Here is a 25,554-nt window from a genome sequence, read left to right as displayed (position 1 = left end):
CACATATCGCGTCTTTTGCACGCTCATGTTCGTTATTTCCAAGGTATGCGCGCTCATAATGGAAGCGACGCGGTCGGCGGTGCGATGCGCTCGTTTTTTTTTTCAGGCGCGTCCGCACCGCATCGAGTTAAAAACATCTCAACTTTTCAGAATGCCGCAAGCGCACCGCAGGTCATGTAACAAGAAATAACCAATCAGCTTCATCCTTTCCCGTAACAACGTTGAAAGCTCAGCCAAGATGAAGTAACAGCTGACCACATCTGTATATGGATTGCCATTTTGAAATAAATTAAGTAGCAGAGCTACGTTACTGCAAGCGATTTTCAGTGCTGCAAATCCATTTATCCTTTTTTTTTTGAGTCAGACTAACAGGCCAAGATATTATGATCGTAGTTCTGTTTTATTCAGTATGTCAACATGTTAATCATACTACAACTGGCCTTGTGATTTCTCTTAAACGTGTGACGTGTTTTTAAAGCTGCTCTATGTAGGATTGACACTGGGTGGTTGCAGTCCAAATTCAAAATATTGGAAAGGGTTTTTTTTTTCACCCCGCCCCTCCTCCTCAGACTTGACGCACACGCAGGTTGCCAGATTGATGACACAAACAGGAACGAGTGCACTTGATCATGAATGAAATTAAATACGCTGTGCTTTCCGCCAGGTGGCAACCCGGGGTGCCGAAATCAATTAGGTAAACTAGCAGTGGGCGGGTTTCACAAATCAAAACAAAGATCAACATTCCAGCTCAGAACGCACATATTCAAAAGAGAATAACTGACTGTAGCATTGTTTTTCAGATAAACACGCATGTTAACTTAGCATATTTCTGAAATATCTGCAAACATATTATGGTATTTTTATGCTTTAGTAGAGTCAAAAACTTACATACAGCAGCTTTTAATCTTATTTAATGATACTTTGTGTAATGTGCAATCAGACTGTGGCTTCAAAAGAAATAAAAAATAAAAGAAAGAACAATACAAAGTTCCTTTGTTTTGCTTTTGATTTTTGAAAACAATATCAAATGTTGGCATACATGCTGAATTTAACCATTTCCCAGAATGTGACAAACCATCTTATGGTGGCTGTCTGTGTCTAGGGATGTTGTTAGGAGGAGTTTTATTAATGGCATGGGCTCTCACTAATGATAATCATGACATGATTGCACGGCATACGGCTTTGTTAAATCAAGGCTGTCCCCTTTTAAGATGGCAGCTTGGCCTTTGGCTAGAAAATATTAGATTACTTAAATAAAACCTTTCTATGGGTCACACTCTTACTGGTGAATAATCAAATCAATTGCATCTGTCCCAAGGGAACACTGAATCACTCTGTTAACCGTTTAACCCTTACAGAACACCATCTTAAGGAAATGAAGGCAGAAAAATGTTTGAAAAGTAGCATTACGGAACACAAGCTAGGTGTGCACTTATAATCAAACTATAGCCAGGTTTTTGCATAGTTGAGCTACAGTCTTCATCTGTCTAATAAAGTATAGGAAACAATGTGTAACTGAATATCTGAAAGATTACAATCACAGTTTTAAAAAGTCCATTTAAACTTACACACTGTGCTTGCTTGTGTACAATAATGATATATTTCTACACATAGCATAGTGGTTGGATAGATGATAGGAATGTGATATGTTCAGACTTGTTCTTTTTAAAAACTGCACTCTGATGAAGAATTAGAACATGGAATAATTTAGCTAGAGAGATAATATAATCCGTAAAAAATGTCAGTCAAATTGACTGAGATTAATAAAAGCTACATTGTTAGTTCAAGTGCATTTGCTTAAAACTGCAGGTGAGCTCTAACAGATGTATAAGGTAATAAGAGATGCTGTCAAATATGTATGCAGTATGCACACACTAAAACACACACACCGACTCTGAGAGGTAGCGTATGGCAGGGCAGAGCACTGGGGACCTGACCTTTCACCCCAGCACAAGTGACAAAATGAACAAGCTGTTCATTAAAGCAACACAGTAAAAAAGAGAAAAGGGACAGAGAGAGAAAGAGACATGAGGTACCAAAAAGAAAGAACAAATATTTCCATTTCCAGTGTTTGTCCTGTCACTGTGTCCCAGCTGATCATGTGACCAGGCTATTGTGCATGAGTGTGGCACAGAGGTTTAGAGATACTTTGGCAGGGCACAGTGTGATGGTGCTATAGCAATGGGGAATTATGAACACAAAAGAGGTGTATAAACCTCTCTCTTTCTCTCCTCCCAACCCCCAATATAGACATTTTCCTACTCCGTTATCAGCAGGCTGATAAGAATAAGGTTCTGGACAAGAACTTCCTGAAGAGGTGAAGCATCTGTTGCACTATGACACCTCCAAGTCACCACATCAAATGATTGTCCAATGCTCAGATCACTCGCTCACAGATCACTGATGGGGTCAGATCTACCTGGAACACCTCAATACACTGCAAAAAGAGATGTGTCAAAAAACAACACATGTGACTGTGTAGATAGCATTTTGACACATGTTGTGTAGATTTTAGCACACAATGTGTACTTTTTTTTTTCTCCTGCTCTGGATAATTTGACACCATACATGTGTTATTTACTGATGGGAAAACATTTGTGTTGGCAGAGGAAATAAATACACATATTTTATCTGGTAGATATGAAACGCTGTACAATTAATAAAAATCATGACGAAAAACAAATATATTCTTACCAATTTTATATCGAATTTACGAGATTAACGGCTGTTTCTGTGTCGCCCAATCACATCATGCGCCACTGTCTTTTTGAAACGCTGTTTCCGTCCGCCCTTTTTACTCAGTCACTATGCGTGGGAATAACGATGCAGTCAGACATGGAGACCGATGTAAGTATTTTTGTATTATTTTGTGGCATTTACATTTCTCGGCGAGCTGATAATAATAATAAAAAATCTTCCGATATGTATAAGATAAGTTTGTAATGAGTCTGTGTTAACTGTTGGCCTAAGTTACATCGAGTTTTGAAAAAGAAATAGTGAGGTACAAAACCATATTTCAATATTGAACGTTATTTGGCAATAAATGGCTCTCCGTAGGTTATTTATTTCACATATTGCTAGAATGATATTGCATGTTGGGATGCAAACAGCGCGCTTTTCGGCACCTCCCGCTTTTTTCACGTCAGTTTGGGTGACCTCGGTCTGATTATTATTTCACAAAGTCATCTGAAGCCATTCCATAGCTTAGTGTGAGGTACAAAAGTCTATTTACATCATTAAATTAAAGTTTACGGAAACTCGTTTTCCCTCCTCTGCGACTGTCAATCATTCTCAATTCAGAATTCAAACAGCGCGCGCGCCTCGTCCGGTTACAGCAGGATGCACGGTAAAACTTTCTCCAATATGATATTCACATTATAATGCTTGACCTGTAAATAAAAGGCTTTGGATTTGCATAAATGACTTTATTTTGTGTATATTATGTTTGTTGCTGTTTTTAAATGACTCGCTACCGCGTGCCTGTTAACGTTAGATCACACACATCACGTGGACTATGAATCGGCATCAAACGCACAATAACTGGAATTTAAAACTGTGAAGAAACAAATGATCAATAAACTGTTGGACAGATATAACGTTACACTAGGATTTGTGCGCTCGACATTTCTTCGCTTTGTGCCGTGAACTTTAAAATGCACACTTGTGCAGCGCAGCGCTTAACACTGACTCCATGTTGCTGTGAGCACATTATTCTGACCCGCGATGCCGTTAAATGTTAGCAGATATTTCAATCGTTGCTGCGTCAGCGTCGCCGCCATTTTACATTAACGTTAGCTACTAATGCATTCACTGCTTCTGGACTAGAGGGTGACACATTTTCGGTATTCCCGTGGGGCGCGGGAGTCAATTTCACTGTTGGTAACGTGGTGAACTGGTTAGTTAACGTTATCCTCCAGACAGCGACGGACAACGTCTTTTTCTCATGCTTTTTCTTTCTCTCTTTTTCGCCGGGTGGCGCGCGAGCACAGCGAGTTTCTAAACTTTTCACAACTAGAGCTGAAACAACTAATCGATTAAAATCGATTATTAAAATAGTTGTCAACTAATTTAGTCATCGATTAGTTGCTAAATAACTTTTATTTGCCGTAAGCGGCTCATTTAGTGCATATTTTAAATCTGCGGTGACCAAAGTGTGGCAGTAATGAGCCACCGGAGGGTTTACTCAGCCAGTACAGCAGGAGAAGTAGCGAATAGCCAATAGTTGGCCTTGTTTTATGTCACGTGCTTCCCGCACAGCATCTCTGCAGCATTTCAGCGAAATGGCGGAGGCAGGCGGCAGTGGAGTGAGTAAGCTTGAGAAAGAAAAAAGTGAACTAATCGAATGAAGCAGTATTCGGCAGTTTAGGATATCGCGCAAGATTGGTCAACAAAGAAAACATTTCATCACTGGAGAGTTTTTTTTCTACACCATCGTATCAATTGATTTTGATTAATATACGCGAGGAAGGGAGAGAGAGAGAGCAAGACAGCGCTCGGGTGAGTGCGCGCGCGTGCCCGGGGCTCGCTCTCTATCTCTCTCTCTTTGTTCTTATATGCCCTGTCAAGCGCGCCCTGTTAAACTGACAGGACTTAAAAACACATGCAAATGATACACTTTCACTCTATGATGGTTAAACTCTGCAATTAATTTTTTTTTTCTCGGAACTAATGTTTTGGTAGTAGGGCTGGGATAAACGATTATTTTTTAAACGATTAATCTAGCGATTATTTTTTCGATGCATCGATTAATCTAACGATTAATTTTCCGGACCGATTCAATTTCGATTATCTCCCCATTAATTGACTACTAACAATTTATACATGTTGATTTACAAATCTGAATGAAAATAACATGAATTCCTTAACATTGCAATATATGTTTATTGCTCTTAAAATTACAAAATAAAAGACATGCATTACTTTGCACTTGTATAGAGATAGCATTCAATAAAACCTTGAAGCCTTGAAAACACATAGCTTACTGAAACAAGCTTACTGAACACATAGGGCCTAGCTTACTGAAAAAAAGTTCTTCTTTTAGATAAAAATAACAACAACTTGATGTCTAGCATTCAATAAAAAAGTTCACCCAAAATACTTGTTTAGAGCAATTGAAAGAATACAGTAACCAATGTAAACTTGAGGGCTTTAACAGTGGGAGCCAGCAGCCTGTCATGGAGAAGAAAAAAATCTCCGAATGCTCCACGTGAATCTTTGGCGTTTCGCCCTTTTTCTATCGTGTCTAATGGTTAATATGCACAAGGGAGAGAGAGAGAGCAAGACAGCGCTCGTGTAGTTTGAAGACTGTGAGTGCGCGAACGCGCGTGAAACTTTGGTGTTTTGCCCTTTTTCTATCGTGTTTAATGATTTTGATTAATATGCACGAGGGAGAGAGAGAGCAAGAAGCGCTCGTGTTGTTTGAAGACTGTGAGTGCGCGCGCACAGCCGGGGCTCTCTCTCGTACGCGCCCTGTCAGCCGCAGCACAGTCATTCTATTCTACATCACTCACCGATCAAATAACGCTTTGACAGCCGCCAAAAAAAAAAAGATCAATGCAGAAAAACCCCTGGATTGGTTATACAACGTTGGACAGAATGTTGATCCGGCCATCGCGTATATTCAGCGCACGTAAGGTAAACGTTTTGCAAACGTTTTTAAGAGAAATAAAAACAGGTCGACGAATCGATGCGCATATTTTGCGTCGACGTATTTTTTGCGTCGACGTCATCGATGACCTCGACGCGTTGTCCCAGCCCTATTTGGTAGGAACGAAAGTTTACATCGTATATTTCGAACCGCGTCATAGCTCATTACCATAAAGTTGAGCTACTTTCAACTTTCTGATTGATTTCACAGCATAAGCTATAAAGCTGTTTTTCAGGTATAAGCTGCGTGTTTACAGGAAAAAATAAAATGCAATTTACTGCATCTGTATTCTGTTTTTGAAATCTCCTTGTGAAATTTGCTAGAGTACGTATGGGTCAGTGTTTTGACTGCAGAAGAGTTCAACAAAGGATTACTAACACATAATAAAACACAACTCCAGGTATGTTTTTGATGTGGATATGACAATGGAAACTGATTAAAATCTCTAAAAAGTCTATTGAATGATAAAGACCCTTTGTTAATAATTTACTTGGGGGGAAAATGGGCAAAACTAAAATATAAACCGTACATAAACTGATTAATTGATTAATATATATTCACGTCTATATTCACAACCAAAATTAAGCCTCATTTTTACGCATAAAATATTGAAAATGGCAACCGTGTGACATAAGTGTATTGATATTTATTCACACACAGCACACTATACATAAAGAGTAAATATAATTTCCCACCTTTTCTCTTTTTCCCCAGGACCTTGCTCTTGAATCTGAAACTGTCAAAGTTCTGGCTACTCTGTTTAAACATGAAAAAGAGTGCTCAAGAAAAATTTACACTGTTAACAGTGCTGAACATCTCATTAATACAGCCATGTCAGAGCAACCAGGTTTTGCTTTTAACAGAGTTCAAAAACACAATAGTGATTTCGAAGAGTTTGTTGATGTTGACAGAAACGTAGAAATCCAGAGCTTTGACAGATTTCAAATATTCATAACAAGCGCAGAAGCACCACACCACCAAACAAATGCTGGAGAGGCCTGTCAAATACAGGTATTTTGTTTTGAAACTGTAAATGCATTGTTGTGTGTTGTTTAGGGCTCTGTTAGGACTGGGCAGTAGGATTTAAAAATTCATGTCACTGTATTGTTCCATGTACCAAGTAATGTTAACCTTAAATTAATGCAATTCCAATGCAATAAGTAACATACCATGTTGGCCCTCTGTCAACATGTTTGTCTTTCAACATATTATTAGTTGCTTTACATTCAATTGAATTAAAGGGGCACAAAACATAAATATCTGGGCTCTACTGAACATAATAGTATTTTTATGGTAAAAGTCACCTCCATTTCCCTCTGCTTTCATAAATATAGCATGTTCCAGTGCCAGATGAACCGGGAGGCCTGCAGTCTTTACTTCAGAGCAAAAAACCAGAGATACTTAAGGAACACAGAAGAACAGGAACACTTACAATTGAGTCCAGGAGACATCTTGTCAAAGTATGCATAAGTCAGTTGGTGGAGAAGCATGGATTGTAAGTATATAAACTCAGCACTGTGTAAACTAGCCTATATAAACTCGACACTGAAGCTAAAATGGCAACATTTCCGGCCTGATTGGAATTAAGTATCTGTGGATTTTTCTCTTCTCTGTCCCCCTACAGTTACCCACCAAGTGCTGAAATGCTCGCCCTTGCAAAGGGTATAATCAAAACTTTCCCATCCTTGAGGGTTCATATTGACAGCAATGGAGATGGATTTGTAAGTAAAAGGCCAAAACAACAGCCAAATTTGTGTTTAAAACTCTGGAAGTAAATGTTTTGCAGGTGTCTTTTGTCATCCCTTGACAGTTGTCAAGTAGCATATAATGTGTCTTGATAAAAAAATGTACTTTGTTATATTTACAGTTATGTCATTAGACTGTTTATGTAGGTGCTCAATTTTGTTCTCATGTCTTCAGGAGCATTTTCATGATCCATCGTCTCATTCTGGCTTCTTGGAGATGAGGCTGCGTAACATTCGGCGAAAGCTTGAAGCAGGTCAGCGGCGTTACACAAAACGCAACAAAGGGTGTGCCACAGGTAGGGATGCAACTAACGAATATTTTCATAGTCGATTAATCTCCCCATTATTTTCTCAATTAATTAACTAGTTTGATCAATAAAATGGTGAAAAAATGTATATCATTGTTTGCCAATGCCCAAGATTTTGTCCTCAAATGCCTTGTTTTGTCCACACACCAAATATTTAGTTCATTGTCATAGAGGAGTAAATCGAGTAAATCTGAAAATATTCAAGTTTAGAAGCTACAGTAAGAAGTTTTATGTATTTTACTAAAAAAAATACACAAACCAATTAATCGATTATCAACAAAGTTGGCAATTAATTTACTGTTAAGGTCAACAACAATTGATTAATTGTTGCAGCCCTAGACACAGCAGCAAGATCGGAGCAGGACCAGGGGGGGAGCAGTGGGACCGGTGAGTGGATCACCCTGATGAAACGACTCAGGCCCTCTGCAGAGAACATTCCTTCAATCAAATCCGCAATGGAGAATACATACACCAGGCGCAGATCGTGGATATCAAAGGCAACTCCTACATTGACTGAAATCTTCAACGAATACCCACGCTTCTTGGATATGCCAAGTTTGGTAGGTTTCTCATTGTAAAAGATCTGATACTCTTAGTAACACTGTTGACTTAGAATATATTCTGAAGAAGTCTCTTTTTTTTAAGATCGATATCGAGTTTGGCAAAATAACAGATGGAAAGACAGACCAGTTCATCAGAAAATGGGAAGCAACCATCATTCCAAAGCTGAGAGCAGTGGCTGCCTTGGAAAAAGGTGGTGTTGCTTCACTTACGGAGGGGATGAATGACCAGACAGATGGTATGTGTGTATGTGGTGGTGTGTGTGTGTGTGTGTATGTGTGTAATGATATGGCATGCAATGTCTCAAAGGTATTAAAAAATATTGAGAAGGTCTTGAAAAAGTCTTGAAAAGGTATTAAAATAACTTCAAGATTCCTGCATATACCCTGATGTAGGAACCCTTGCTTTATTTCCTACTTACCAATAATATTAATTAGTCCTTTATCAGTGTAATCCATGTTGGTAATACGCTGATTATGGATAAGCACCTCATACATAGCCTGGTTAAAACCAGACTCATTTACTTTGTAAATATAGTCTGGGGACTCATGATTGGGGAAACATTTCCAATGGTAACATCATGATGGGGGTATACTTTAGGTTAACTTTGAAATTATTGGTTCAGCCTAACCAATCACATTGATCAGGGATTCCGAACATTACTTCCTACTTTACCTACATTTTACAAACTTGACAATAAACAGCATCAACGTTCAGTATGTAGACCTACCTTTGCTGTACATAAATGTACACATTCTTCCGACTGCAATTTCTGATGCATTGCTACAACTGTACTACCATAGCCTGTCTGGGGTCTGATGGGAACTTAGTGAATGATGGTGTTCCAGAATAGTTTCTCCCTGAAAGGAGATCTAGGTGGGTGTGGCCAGGCTACCTCATACAGCCCCAGTTCAACCCGGTTTAACTCAGTTTTTGAACCCCAGTTTAAAAACACATGATCTAATCCTTTTAATCCTACTTGGAAATATTTGTTGTAGCTTTAATCTGTTTTCATTTAATTTTCAGATGAAAAGTGCTACACTATGCTGGTTGTTCTGACACATCTTCTGCCACCAATGCCCGGAAGTCGCTGCAGTGTGAAGTCAGCAATAACATTCCTGATTGATTTTGTACCGGTATGTTTCGTAATGATGTCTGTAAGAGCCAACGAAATACTAGGTATGGTGGCCCAGCAATTTATGACAACACATGCAGATAGACAAAACACACGCAACTTAAGAAAACATCATCAATTTGACAACATATGCACAGCATTTAGAAATTGCGCTGCAAATTCATGCGTTGTCATAAATTGCAGGTCGTTTGCATCCGACGGCCGCCGTAACTAGGTAATTATTAAATAATTTATTTAAAAAAAAAGTTAAAATATTTATGATTTTATTACAATTCATAAAATGTGTAAATACCGGTAGTACAAAATGTATAACACTGTTTTTATGACTTTTGAATTTGATATTTTCTACATACACATTTAAAGGGTAATCTTGTCTTACTTACAAATGGTAACTTACAGAAGAATAATTACTCAAAAATGTTAACTAATGCAGTATAGCATGCACATTTAGACTTCTTTATGCTGCTTTTTCAACTCTTAAATTGCATCTTTTTCACCTTCTTTAAGCCTGGAACCAGTATTGCATCCCTCTGCGATAACTCCGAGATGGCATCAAGGACCCAGCCACAGCTGATCTGCATCAGCAGTCTGAAAAGCCCAACACGACAATACATCATCACTGCAAGGAACGACCAGGTGGCCATTCCTCTAAATGATGGCCTGACGTGTGCAGTTGACAAGCTATTCAAGCTTTACTGGGTGTGCAACTTGACATATCCACCACAGCTGAGCTCTGTCTTCACCTTCTTTGAATACATCTATGATGTGACCATCTCAACCAAGAAAGCCAAGGTACTTGAAATCCTTTCAAAGCTTCAGGCTGCGCATTAAATAACACAATGTATAAGTGTCCAAAGTGCAGACAATTGATATCTACAGAAGTAAGGAGAGTCATTTGGCATCTCCGTGAAATTCATGCCTTATCAGATGGACAGGACATGACCATTATCTGCAGCCAAGATGGTTGCCCAAGACCGTATCATAACTTCAATTCATTCGCCAAACATCTTCATAGAGACCACCAGTCCACAACAACATTCATGGACATGACATTTCAACCTAATGACCACAGTTTATCAGATGCATATGACTATGTTCCAGTTCAAACTGCCACTCCTAGTGAAACTGTTGCCTCTTTTGTGGCAAAGATATACCGTTCATCAAATACAACTTTAATGGATGTAGCAAAAACTATCTCTTGTACGCAAGAGGTGCTAGAGAGGACTGTTGATAATCTTAAACAGTCAACAACTACATTGTTGAATAATCTGCAGGTACCACTTTGCAGTGAGTCTGTCCAGTCATTAATGGGTGAGTTTGAAGCTGCTAAACTACTGTTTAAAGATGTAGACACACCTTACAAAATGAGTAAATACTTTGAAGAGAAATTTGATCTTGTGAAGCCGAAGGAAATCTTTATTGGTCATAGGACAGACACAGCAAGAAAACAGGGACAATTAAAACAAGTTGTGTCATGTGTCAGTAATTGAGACTATTAAATTTCTGTTCAGTAATGACCAGATGCAAAAAGTTTACCTTCAGGGTAAGAAGTAAACCGAAGGGAAAATGCACAATTATTGTGATGGGACTCATTTTACATCTCACCCATTGTTTGGAACATGTCCTCAAGCACTCCAAATACAGTTGTATTTTGATGACCTGGAAACAACTAACCCTTTAGGCTCCAAAACTAAAATCCATAAAATGGGTGCTGTTTATTTTAGTTTAAAAAATCTGCCACCGCAATATAGTTCTTCACTTTCAAATATTCACTTATGTCTTTTGTTTAATTCTATGGACAGAGAGGTATATGGATTTGGTAAAATTTTGGAACCACTCTGTGTTTTGACTGCTGACAATTTAGCTATCCATTCCCTCTGTGGTTATTTGGAAAGCTTTTCAGCCAACAAGTTTTGTCACTTCTGCCTGATTGACAAAACGACTGCGCAGACTGTTTTCAACGAAGATAAAGTAGAAAAGCACACCAGAGAAAACTATGAGCAGCATCTGCTACGTAATGATCCATCTGCAACTGGAGTTAAAGAGGACTCATGTTTAAACAAGCTGCACTATTTCCATGTCACTGAGAACACATGCGTTGACATTATGCATGATATCCTTGAGGGTGTAGCGCCTTTGGAAATCAGACTAATGTTACGCCACTTCATTTATGAAGAAAGGCTATTTTCTCTAGAACTGTTGAATCATAGAATTTCTAGTTTTGACTATGGGTATGGGAATGAAAAAAATGAGCCCAGTGTTATACTCAATCTAAGAACCTCTGACAATGAAATAAAACAGACGGCATCGCAAATGTGGTGCCTTTTACAGGTATTACCCTTTTTGGTTGGTGATCTTGTTAGTGTAGGAAGTGAACATTGGCACTTATTCATTTTGTTAAGAGAGATATGCAGCATTGTATTTGCACCTGTTGTTACATATGGACTTGCTGTTTTTCTTAAACAGCTCATTATTGAGCATCACACACTATTCAAGAAGCTCTATGACTGAAACTTGATACCCAAACATCATTTTATGACACACTATCCGCGAATGATGCTTATGTTTGGACCTATATCTCAATTGTGGTGTATGAGATTTGAAGCAAAGCATAAACCATTAAAAAGACATGCTAATATAGTTGGAAACTTTAAAAATGTTTCTAAAACACTGAGTTATAAACATCAGGTTCAGCAAATGTATAGCTTCAAGTTAGGTGACCCTTTATCTGAGAAAATGATTGTTACAAACTCATATCCTGTTACTATTGGCTCTTTGAAGAAAGCAGGTGTTGTGCTCGAAAATCTGAAATCAGCCAAAGACTTTGAATATACTTTGAACAGCACTGTCTACGTCACCCATGCTGTTAGTGTGTTCGGACAAACTTACTGAACTGGCTCTGTAATGCCTCTTAAAGCAGATAACAAAGGAGAGCCTTTATTTGGAGAAATTATTCACATCATACCTCAGACTGATGACATGTCTATCCTGATGTTTGTAAGAATTCTTACAGTGAAGTACTTTGATGATCATTTCTATGCCTATGTTGTACATCAAACTAAAGAGTATGAAACGATCAGTCTGGCCGATACTGCAGATTTCAGGCCTTTGGACATAATGCAGGGTTTTGATTCAGATGAGCTATACTTAAACCCAAGATACAAGATTGTTTAGCTAATCCTTCTCAAGAATGCAAATTGTCAAACTGCAGACTGTCATTGTCATCTTTGAAGTTGTGATTAATAACAATCACCTTATATATTCAAACTGGGTGATGTTTTACTCTAAACGATTTCAAGTCAAGTTCAAGACTAATTATCATTGACAAAAGTTATATTATTATCTCAGTGATCTAAACAGGTTTCTTATAAAATGAATTCATGCATCTGTGTTTTCTGATATGACTTATATGTTGTTACATGTCATCCATTAGTCATAACTGTGATTGATTGTTATATGGTTTTCATACAATTAACTATTTAAAACAAATGTTTCTTATGACATGTATTCATGCATCTGTTTTTTATGATATGACTGATCTTATGTCATCCATTAGTCATAACTGTGATTGTTATATGCAAGTATGGTTTTCATACAATTAACTATTTTAAACAAATGTTTCTTATGACATGTATTCATGCATCTCTGTTTTTTATGATATGACGATGATTGTATCTTTTAATATGTATTCATGTTTCTGATATTACTCTTATCACTGTATATACTGCTACAGTTAGTGCAGTAGTTTTTGTTGTACTTTGCACTCATTAAATGGCAAATATATTTTGACATTTGACTTTTTTTTTTATGATTACCGTACATATGCTTGGTAATGTTAACACATTATTAGTCGTTTCTGGTCATTTTCAGCTACAATCAGCACTTAATGTTTTGAAATAACATATTTAAGTTTAAAATTGTCTCACACGCTTTGTGTAAAAAGTATTGATATCACACATTTGTGTGTAAAGTTATCTACACAATTTCTGTGTTAAAATAGCTCACACATCTATTGTGTAAAACATGTGTTGACATAGCACATTTTCTGTGTAAAATTACCTGACACAATTTCTGTGTTAAAATAGCTCACACATCTATTGTGTAAAATTTCACACAACATGTGTAGTCCTTGAACACACTCACCACATGTGTTAAAATTCTACACATGATGTGTAATTTTTAACACATCTCTTTTTGCAGAGTATAGCTCGCTACAAGAAAAACACATTCTGGAAATATTTACCAACTGGGTAACTACAGAAATGGTACCTGGATAGACATTTTTCCAACATAACGGCCCCCAGGGAGATAATTTTGCTTAAGAGAACAGGCCTAAATATGGAACTATGTAAAAAACTGACTGTCAGCAACATTTCATTTATAACTGTGTAGATAAAAGATCTGCATTTAAGAGATACATGTTGCTGTGTCTGAATGACTTTCTTCTGTGGAACACAAAAGTTTGTATTAGCTTTAAAAAAAACATCAAAATGCTAAGACATTTTTCAAAATATCGTCCTTTTGTGTTTTTTCTCCGTATAAGAAAACAGATTTTCTTAAAAATCTGAAAAAATGGTGCCGAAGTGCTAAACCTCATCTCATCACATTCCTTGGGGGAGGGAGGCAGAAAATGAGAGCTGTCTGACATTCCACAGGGAATCAAACGTGATGCGCACATGAGTCACTGTTCAAACAGCCCTCAAAGATATCAACAAACCCTCCCCATGTGCATTTTTAACTCGGAGTCCTAGTGACAAGAAATGTGTTGGTCCAAATGGAAAAATTATATGCTGTGCCAATCAGAACAGAGCTGATGTATATTATATAAGGTTGTATGACGCTGGACCAATGACATTCGTTGTTGGTGAATCTACTCAGCACATTTCTGCAGAAACAAACCAAGTAATCAACAAAAAGTTAAATCTGGTCAAGACTGATTGACATCCTTAAACTTTGTCTCTTCTTAACTTTGTCAAATGAAATGTCTTTCATTCTGAATCCCTGTCTTATTTTACATAAAGCGGTGTGTTGTGCTGACATACAGACATTGAAGTATTGCAAAACAGTACTCTTGTGACAGCAGTATAGAGTGTCACACCAGAGTTCTCTGAATGCTTGAAGAGTGGCAGTCTTCAGACTCAGAGGCGTCAGGCCAGCGCTTTGATTCACACGGTCACTGCGTTGGCATCAAGCTGTAAACAATGTGCCTGAAGCCAAGACTCATAAGAGGCTCCATCCATATACAGCCGTCTACTCAAAACAATCAAATGTGCATCATTCATTAGCACCATTTGGAGCCCACAGTCATCCTTTAGGGCTTTGAAGAGTGTGACCAATACTGTAAATGTGTGTGTTTGTTTCTGTTTGTCTTATCTTGCTAACATATCCAACACAGAATAAACAGGTGACTGATCATCTAATGCTCTCTGCCAATTTTGAAGTCAAAGCGCAAAACCTAATCCAGCAGGTTAGGACGGGATGGTAAACCATATTCTGCAATACTGAGAATATCGATGAAATCACAGCATTACTACTATGGGGTAATACCATGTTTTAAAGGGGTTGCTGATCTGTTGTAAGTAATCTAAAAGATTCCTAAATGCATCTACTTTAGGAAGGCCAAATAAAGTGCTTTTGCTTTTGCCTAGATACACACAGAATCTCTATGACATGTCTGCTTCAACACTAACTGCGGTTACTGAAACCACAGCTTCTTTCTTTGCGTGAACATTCGCAGTCCGGGTCCGTGTTAGAACGAGCCATTTTAGGAGGGCGTGGCGGAGTCTTAACTTTTAAAAAGAATATCTCTTTGGATTTGAGACTTTAGTATTTGCAACTTTACAGATCTTCTTTATGCACCAAGAGTTTGTAACACTCCAAAGAGAAAGGGAAAATTTAAAATCGCATCATATGACCTCTTTAAGGACATATGCTATGGCAATACTATGATTTTCTTTGAAGTACCTTGGTAAACAAAATTAATACCAGGTTACAAGTGCCACTGCTTAAATCGAATGAGTAGGCAACACAACAGAGGGACCCTAGTTGGGAATATCAGGTCACAAAATCAATTATATTGAATAGGAATATAGCAATCATTAAGTTGCGATGAAACGGATGTAGCAACAGACCTTTTCTTCCATATACATTAAATGTATTATTGGGGGGAAAAAAATACATAGGGCAAAAATGAGTTTGTATTGGTACTGGTTGATGATTGGATTTTGAGGTGTGGGTGTTTGCAGTCGATTGGAATGAGGAATGAGGTTTAAGTTGACTAAAAGAATGAAGAAGTCTTTTTTATTGAAAGAGAGTTATGATATATTGATTAAACCTTTGGGTTATTGCACACATGGATGATTTGTTCACAATACAATCTACAACTTACACAATTAAACAAATTATTTTTCAGGTAAAATCATATCTACCTTAATAAATCCTGAATAAGGGAATATGGATTAAGACATGGCTGAGTTGCAGTTGCTAAATGATACACATTTGTATGAATTAAATGCATACAAAGACCAGACTTACAGGGTCAGCCCCTGAAACAGCTTAGCTTCTAAGCTTCAAGTGTCTCCTCAAGATAAATCCCACCTAATTTTAATTAGTCTTTCCCTGACATCCAAACTTGTAGATAGGACCCCATCTAAACTCACTGGCACATAATCAGTCAAATATACAACGCAAATCCTGAGTCCTTAGGTCTTTGGGGTTAATCTCCAGAACGGTGTACAACTTCAGAGCGGTTTCATTGAGATCAAAGCCTATTCATGAGCTAAACACAAAACAACGTTGACTTTTGGCCCTCTGCCACTGATGGATTGAGTCATGGTCTCTTCTATTGTGAAGCAAGACTCCATTGGCTGAGAGCTGGATTGTGTGGCGACACTGTCTGGGGCTGAACTCAGGATGTGACAGTGTAAGGTCATGTGGAAGGGGCTACATAAATTGGGGGGGGGGGGGTCCCAATGTTTGACTTTGCTAAAATAGGTCATGGGTTTAAAAGGACAGTGGGAATTCACCTTAACATGTGTTTACATGTTGTCACTAAAATGTGTGCACATTTATATTTATGGTCTTCCTTTTTCATCCTTTCCTCTACAAAGGAACCATTCATTTCCTCCTCAAATGGTCCACACAGAACAGTTTTTCTTTCCTGCCTAGTGTATTGGGATTAGCATGTTAAAGAAGAGAGAAGCAAAGGGTGTGACAGCATTCTTGACGCAGCAAGAGCCACCCAAACAAGATCCATAACAGTACACTGATTCATGTGGTTATATTAAGTTTGAGAGATAACTGCTGTGTCAACCCTGATTTCTAGAAAATAAAAATAAAATCCCTAACCTGTATGACTCTCTTCTGTTGAAAAAAAAAAGTGTAAGGTATACAGTAAGTTATGAAATTTCAGTCATGTTTTTCACATTCTTGTCTAATTACTTTCATTGAGACCATATCTATACAGGTAATGACATCAATGACAATTTACTAAAAATGGAGACAGTCTGTAACTTCAGTGTGTGAGGTAATGAAATGGCATGAAAATGACTGATGTTTTGCATCAATGCCTCAAAGGAAACAAGTCAAAGCTTGATCCCATACATTACAGTTCGCTTACAGTGTACGCAAGAGAAATCTCTTAACATTGCATAGTGCTCTCTTGCTGCTCCACATCTTGAGTTGTATCTGTATGTAACGGCTATGACCAGTGCACAGTGATTTACAAGAATGTAGGACAAAATTAACACTAAAAGGTCTTTAGTCAACAGAGAGAGCGAGAAAGAGAATGCTGTGATCATGTCTGTATTGAATAGGTCTGATCAAGAGAAGCATCGTGAGCATTCCTCTACCTCAGCAGGAGTTGCGAGTCTGTTTTCAACATTGATAATCACAATACATTTTTCTTGAGCACCAAATCAGCATATTAGAATGATTTCTGAAGGCTCATATGACACTGAAGACAGGAGTAATGACAACTGAAAATTCATCTTTTCACACACACACATACACACACATCAGACAAATCTGACCACTAGCAAAACTCAGCCTCACATTTACAAACATATGCCTACACATTTAATGTCATAGGTGTTTGTTATTACTGTTGAGACCCCCTAGTCATAAAAAGCCCTGCAGCTACCTTTCTCATGAAACCCCTGAAGAACAGTGATGAAATTCTTCAGTCGAGTCTTAGAAGCATGCAGCGTTACTCAAAAGGGTTAAATTTTAACACTTCAGAGTAGGCCTTTACCTGACAACAGATCCAGACAAACCTCAGACCTCTCTGAAACATCTGAGCAAACCTGCTTTTCGAACACAACTACTAGATAACCCAGTGACCCTTGGACAAATGTCTCCACAGCGAGGTGGGTCAAATTAAAGATCGCCTCACTGTTGTGAAGACAACTGCCAGGGACACAAAAAAGAACACAATAATTGGGCCTAATTTAGGCCTCCGACATCTTGACAAGCAGATTGTGGGTTTAAATGAACGAGCGGGAGGCTCTTTTGCTTTTAAACTCATTTGATTCCAGTTACCTCTACAGCTATTGTTAGCTACAGATCACTGAGCCAGAGCTGCAGTGTTTCCTGAAAACTGAACCATATGCAGCTTGGCCGGTTTGAGGGACTGGATGTTTAGATTAACTTTGTAAACTGTACCCAGCTCACTCAATTACAAGGACAGAGCCTATCAGCACTCTTGAACACGATAGACTCCAGGTCAGAGGAAGAACTACGAATGTTTTTGGTTCAGTGCAACCTGCTCGGAGCGTAATAGTGGTTTGGACTGATGGATGAGCATATGAGTGTACTAATAACAATGTACTTCTACTCCAAACACTCCAATTCTTTCCTTCTGGGCTCATTTTCAATATCAGCCCGGCAAACCCAAACACATAAGATGAAGCTAAATTGAATCCATTCAAATTCAAAGCCGATGAAGAGGAAGAAAATATGGTTTCAGATGGTTTACAGCTCACTGAGATGTAAAGGAGACGAGTGTAATGCAGAGAACAGCTGGTGTGACAGGCCTGAGCGCACACACACATTTGGAAGACCCCAATAGCCATGAAAAGAGGTCACACACAGACACATTCAAACCGGCTCTATGAAACCTACAGAAAAACAGCAGCATGCAATCAGCTCTCAGCAGAGCTTATTCATGCTGAATCCACAGTTTCACTCTTCATGGCTGCTTTACCTGCTTCAAGGACAGTACAGACCACCAACACACACTCTGACCATTTATTCATTAAAAACACACTAAAGATGACTAAAGATCCTGTTCAATTATATCATGGATAACAAGCACACTACATCACCACATATAAGTTCCCTCATAGTTAAAGTATATTTTCACATTTTTGTTTTAGTCAACACAGCAGCACAGTAAAACTCCTAAAAACAGTAACAGTAGCCCTGTCTCCCACCCCTCCCTCATCTCAACCCCCGTTAGGTAAAGCCATTAGCACCACAGAACTCTAGAGCTGTCTGTACTCACCATGCTGTAGGCTGATTGTTCTTCCCTTCATTAGAGTCATTTTCCAGTGAGTCCGGCGGCCTCCCATGCCGCGGTTGAGTGTGAGTGTGTGTGCATGTGTGCTGAGTGGGCAGGTTTGTGTGTATGTTGCTCAATAACCCTTCCAAACTGCAGGTCTCCGACACACTGACACACTCCCCACACACTGCAGCAGCTCACGAGTTAGAGACCGCCCACTCACTCTCTGCCCCTCCCCTCTCACGCTGCCTGTCTGTCTGCGTTTTTCTGACACAACCTCTGCAGAAAATTCCCGAGCAAATTACCTACCAATATTCAGCAAACTCTGCGGTCCTCTGAGAAATCTAATCCCATCTAAATGCCAAATGTCTGTGACTGCTGATACTGCATTATCCCAACGCTTCTCCTTTTGTGTTTTTTGGACTACTATTTGTTGCATCTTTGAAAAAAAATTATGAAATTAAAATGGAGAGCTGAATCGCAGAAACTGCTCAGACTGGCCATTTTAACATCAGCGTCAGGTAAGATATACTTGTCTAGATTTCTCTGCTCACTTATGGGTTTATTATAAGCAGCCACATCTATAAACTCATCTAAGGTTTATTTAAATAATGTTTTTATAATAAATGTAAATTATATGAATACATATTTCATTAGATATATGTAGCATGTGTGATTCACGCAACTACATTATGTCTACAACACACCCCCCCAAGCCTCCGTAATAAACAAGGAGATGTTAGTCCCGTCTGAATTGGTACATAAAAATCATAAAAGGTTGGGTGATAAGTATTGAAACTGAAATGTAGTTTAGGAAAAAACTAGTCCCATCCAAAAGAGGCTAAAGTCATACAGGTTTGAAAAGCCATGAGGGGAGTAAAAGATTCATTTCCATTTTGGGGTGAAGTATCCCTTTTTTAATTATGTATTTTCACACTATCGCACATCAAATTCTAATCAGCTAAAATCATCAAAGAGCTGGTAATGTTAACTAAAACTGTTGAAACTTTCCAGTAATTGAAATAAACTTTAAAAACTTAATTTAAAAACTTAAGCTTAAATTAATGTTGCCTTGGCAACTAATGGAAATAAGTTCAAGTACTAAAATGACTAAAACTGAAATAAAAATACATTAAAGCTAAATGGACACAACAATGACAACTAATACAAATAACAAAAGCACATAAAAAGACTAAAACTTACAAAATATTTGTAAATAACAATAGTATTTAAATAATATTAAAATAATCATCCAACTCAACTCTCTAACTCTCTTTGAATAACCTTAACTGATTTGATGTGATGTTATTAATGGGAACAGCACTTTTAAATTACATGTTGACCTAAATACATCATTCAGTCATCATTCAGTAATTTACTGCACAGGACTCTTGAGGAAACACAGTTGTAAACACTGCAGTCTGGTACACACACCCAGAGACTGGCCCTCTGCTGACAGAGAGCTCCAGTGGGAGGATTGACACTTGATCTCCTCACCACTGACTAAGAGCTGAGAAGGGATCAAGAAGGAGAAAGACAGACCGCAAGGGGTAAAGTGCACATGGGGCACAAGATTTCAGTGCCTCAGTCAAATGCACAGCTGGTCTAAGCGGAATTAAGCCACCTCTAACTTCATTTGATTCTTAATACACAATTTTAATTAATTAATTACTTGTACCTCAGATTGCTTTCGTCTTTCTTTAAAAGTCTGGATGCCTCGTTCTTGTTTATCTGCAGTTGTTATTTCTTCCACCGTTACAATGCATGTTTTACATTAAATAAATATCCAACACTGATGATAGAATTGTCATTTTTGAGTGAACTTCAGCTAAAGCTTCTAAACAACAAAGATGTCTATAAAACACTGCATCCATGGTTATGCTACTGTTTAAAAGTTTAGGGTCTGTAAGATTTTTTTTCACGTTTTTAAAATAAGTCTCTTGTGCTCAATAAGGCTGCATTTATTTAAACAATAATACGGTGAAAATGATAACCTTGTTAAATATTATTACAATTTAAAATAACTGATTTCTATTTTTATGTATTTTAAAATGTAATTTATTCATGCGATGGCTGAATTTTCAGGCTCCATTACTCCAGTCTCCAGTGTCACATGATCCTTCAGAAATCTTTCTAATATGATGATTTGGTGCTCAAGGAGCTGTCATACTGGGCAAACATAAACGATAAATCGCTAAATACATATGGTTAAACAAAAACTACGTTTAATCGATTTTTCAATCTTTCAGTGTCATCCTGGATATTGATTTTCTTAAGTAACATTGGCAGGGCCCTTAAATCAATAATTTAACCACATTCAAGTAGATAAAGCAAGTCAACAAATACAATTCAGATTCATGAATTAATAATATTGCTCGAATTAATTTGTTATTTATGTCTCCCTTGCTGGAAACAGCATGCCCTCATACTCAAACATTTAATTTGAGGCTGACCTGCAAGAGCACAAAGGAGATTTCTCAACTTGGTACCAAGCTGCTTTTAAACTTGAACAATGAACTAAGGTCATTTTGAATCCACATATGTGGGACAGTGCGTTTAAATTTTTCATCACTGTGTTAGGTTTGTCTATTTTTATAGGGGTCCAGTATAAACAGATTCTGTGCAGTGTACGACCCTTCCTCGCTAAAACTCTCTATGTCAAGAGAATGTGACCATTCCTCAATTTAAAAAAAAGCATTTACTTTTAACCAGGCAAGTAAAAAAAAAAAAAAAACATGTTCCTTTGGTTCTACACCAGGGCTCTTCAACCTTTTACAGGCCAATGTTCACTTGATGAATAGAGAGACCAGGGACCCCTGTAGTGTATAAATATAAATAAGTGCAGCATTTTAAGCCCGGCCTACAGTAGTTTTGTACAATACCATATTAATGTATTAATATACTTTGTTATGATGCCTACATTGCAAAAAACATTTTTTTTAAACATTATCAATGTACAGAGTCATATTATTTACACATATTTCACCTTCTTCAACTTTTGGTTGAACTTTATTTAACATTATATTTTTTATTTAACTTAATACAATATAAAGCAATAATCGGCAGACCCTCTGCAGTACTGCCATAGATACCCTATTGACAACTGAGGACACTATTTTGTGGAACATTACACAAGAACACGTACCCAAAAAGAGCTTAATATTTTTTTCTACCTAGAGTGTTCATTATTTTTGCAATTCCTATTGGTGCCACTAAGGGCACTACATTTACTTCACTCAAGCTGAGGTGCAATAATAACCCCCTGATGGTGAAAATCCATAATGCTGCTGTCTGCTTCTCTCTCACTAAAAGTTGGTAGAGAATTTGGCTTGAGGGATAGAGTTAAATACAGTAACTGGGGAAGCCAAAGCACTCTGCAGTGGCTGGATCAGCAGAAAACCATGTAGGATAGATTCCTCTAAAAAGATCGATATACATTTTTTTAAAATCAAATTCAAAATGTAATAAAATTATAAATTTTCAGCCCTGTTCCAAATCTTTTAAAGAGCTTTATTGCATGACAAATATTTTTAAAATGTATATTGTATCTTCATATATTAATATTTACAATAGCATTTACAGCTTATAGCTGCATACAAATAAATTAGTCCAAGGGGAAAAAAGCCACGAATGACAGCCATTGTGTTTCCCTATAAAGAAGGGGACTATTTCATTGTACGTGAAGGTTTAAAATGTGTGCTGTATATGTCTAACTTAATATCATAATACATTACAATTCCCGGATGTCTGTGTATTTTGTGCATTCTGTCTCCCCCGAAAGATTGTAACCAGGTTGACACTGATATGTTTCCTTGTAAACAGACACAAAAATGATCTCAAAGTCCACACAGTCGCTGTATGGTAGGAAGTGGAAAAGGAGGGAGAGTGCATTTTTAGTCATGGGGCAAAAAGTAGCTCTTGTAGTGCACCCATTTGTTAATGGCTTGTTATATGACATGGTCCTTCACCCAAGGCTGTCATCAGGAGTAATGCTCAGTTCCTGTGTGTGTGTGTGTGTGTGTGTGTGTGTGTGTGTGTGTGTGTGTGTGTGTGTGTGTGTGTGTGTGTGTGTGTGTGTGTGTGTGTGTGTAAAATATTATATTAAGTCTGGCGAGTAAGGTGATTATATTGCCAAGGTGTGCGTAGAGGGTTAGTACACACACACACACTCCAACAACAACCAGAGTCTGGCAAGAGTGAGTGTGTGCTTGATGGCTGTCCTGTGTGATGAAGAGGTCAGATAACGTAATGACTGATCAGCATAATAGCTCTCGACAAAAAAAGGAAGAAACAGTAAAAGAAGGAAGGAGAAAATGGGGACAAATGATCACTCCAGCTATTTTCTTACCTTTAATGGTAAAAAAGGCAATAAATGAGGAAGACTACAAAGGTCTCCAGACATACCGGAGATAGGATTCAGTTGTGTGTGTGTGTTGGAAATAACAGCACAAAATGCCCAGTTCTCAGGCAGCAGGCAAATGAGGAATAAACTGTGGAGCTGGAGGCTAATGGTGCAACACATAAACACCTAGAACCCTGAAGTACTCTACTTACAGACTATTTATTTCACCCTCTCTCTGTGCTTGTTGATGCAAGCTGCAAATCTCCAACATCAAGTGTTATGAACCCACTCATAGTTTTTACTCACTACGTAAGCAGGGGACACACTACACGACTAGCTGAAACATTCCAAGACTGACCTCAACACACTTAAAGACTGTTTCCATCGACTGCTGCAGAATCTAGTCTTTGACAGTCAGAGTGGAGCACAAACCTAATGACTGAGTCGGTCCACTACACAACACACATAACAACTGGCGCATCCCGACTGGACAAATTCTGCCCAACCAAAAAATAAAACGCAGTATCTTTCAATTCATTATTGAAACATTAAAGTTTTGTTTTTCTTTTCTTAGTTATTGCTTAACATAACAGAAAATATAGCATTCCTGCTATGTAGGTGTTGCTAATAAATGCCACAGCAATGACTTATTCAGGAACAAAAGTCATATAAAATGCTGTTTGTGTATTTAGATGTTCATTATATTAGTCTACAGCAAACGTCCCAATGGTGCTGTCAACACTGCACTCCTACAGATGACAGAGCAGCTGCAGAGAAATTCAACGCTCTGTCATTTTATCCATTATCCATTTGACTCAAAACTACTAGGCCCTATAATTAAATTGTGTATATGAAATAATTTTATTTCGGTTAATTTTTGTGACATTTTTTTTTTTTTTTTTTTATGTAAAATTAGTTTTGAATAGCTATTCGGTATGTTCGTATATTCAGCTTTGTTATGAAGTTAATAAAAAAAAATCTTCATAACAAATTTTAAGAAAAAAGTTAAGAAAATAAAAGAATAAAAAATATTCTTGATAATATCTTTTAAAATGAGAGAAATCACTTAGTTAATATTGGCTATTTTACTTTATTCGACTGCAGAAAAAAACTAATAGTCTAAAACCATTTAACATGCATATACAATCGCTGGTGTCAGTCGCAAATGTTAAACATTTAAAAAATAAAAACTTGTCAAAAGGACTGGTAACTTCTGACTGCAAACAGCGACTGAAACAGACCTGGTCCATCTGGGCACGATCCGTCGTCAAGACCAAATTACATTCATAATCGGCATGACAGTCGTGTAGTGTGTTCTCAGCTTTGGACTTCAAAAACAAACCAGTAAGGATCAAATACTGACCTTTCTTTTACCTCTTTATCGCTAAAATCTAGAATATGCATCTCCCATTGGCTATTTCGGGAAAAAAATATAGATTTTTTTCTATTTGAATCGATTCTCATTTTTATGAAACGATATTGATTCTTAACTAATGAACTTGCTTTTTGACATTTTTTATATTGTTTTCTGAGATTAATTATGATGTGCGCGTAGTATTTACATTCAAATACATCAAAATCAATAAGTAATTTTCAATAAAGACTATTTTCTACCCTGGTTTGGAAGCCGGCTCAAAAAACGCTCAGAATTTATGGACTTGGAAGTAAACCGCCACTGCTATGACTGGATAACAGTTTTGCATTGTAAACTAACTCTCTGTGTGTCTGTTTGACAAGCTGCGTCCTTTATAGTTGGAGCCTTCTGTGACTTTGGATAGACAGAATCGAATTACAAGCCTGTGAAGGATAATTGAATTGAATTGTGAAATTTGTGTCAAAACCCAGCCCTAGTCTTTATGATAGTATCTTTGTATGATATTGTGTCAGTGAAGCATAAATATCTTGGTGAAAACATTACTTCATGCACCTTTACAATGACTTCTTGCTGGCGTTCCTTTGTGTTCTTCCACATACAGATACTCTCAAGTACACATTCACAACACAGATGATAGAAAAACAAGATCGCCTGTCCTGATCTGTTTCTCCAAAACTCAGATGATTAAGTGATTAAACATGAAGAGATGCAGTTTGTCTGGCATGACTGACTAATGCACTGCTGATAGATACCAGTTAACCAAAGCCCTCTGCTTTCTGACAGGGTCAAGGGACTAAAGATCAAGGTCAACAGAAGGACAGGGACCACCACCCACCCCAAGCACCCAAGACATGTATTTTTACTCAAAAGTATAAAATCTTGCAATTGGGAAAGAGTTGACAAATTTATTCTTCAGCATAAGCATAAGGCTGACACTTGTCT

General features: G+C 37.7%; 1 protein-coding gene across 2 annotated transcripts in view; it reads right to left on the bottom strand.

Moving 5' to 3' along the window:
* LOC132106401 (pleckstrin homology domain-containing family G member 4B-like) overlaps positions 1-19,069 on the bottom strand; it is an 83,191-nt gene extending 64,122 nt beyond the window's left edge. The window contains exon 1 of one of the 2 annotated variants that reach the window (XM_059512061.1): positions 18,899-19,069. In XM_059512061.1, the coding sequence (XP_059368044.1) occupies positions 18,899-18,901 (3 nt within the window). In that variant the 5' untranslated portion in view covers positions 18,902-19,069. The remainder of the gene's footprint in view (positions 1-18,898) is intronic. The other variant, XM_059512053.1, reaches the window with a different exon arrangement.
* Positions 19,070-25,554: the final 6,485 nt, after the last annotated feature.

The sequence above is a fragment of the Carassius carassius genome, chromosome 2, assembly GCF_963082965.1.
Source record: "Carassius carassius chromosome 2, fCarCar2.1, whole genome shotgun sequence".
Classification (NCBI taxonomy): domain Eukaryota; kingdom Metazoa; phylum Chordata; class Actinopteri; order Cypriniformes; family Cyprinidae; genus Carassius; species Carassius carassius.
The sequence above is the reverse complement of the archived record's forward strand: the minus strand, read 5'-3'. Positions and strand labels throughout refer to the sequence as shown.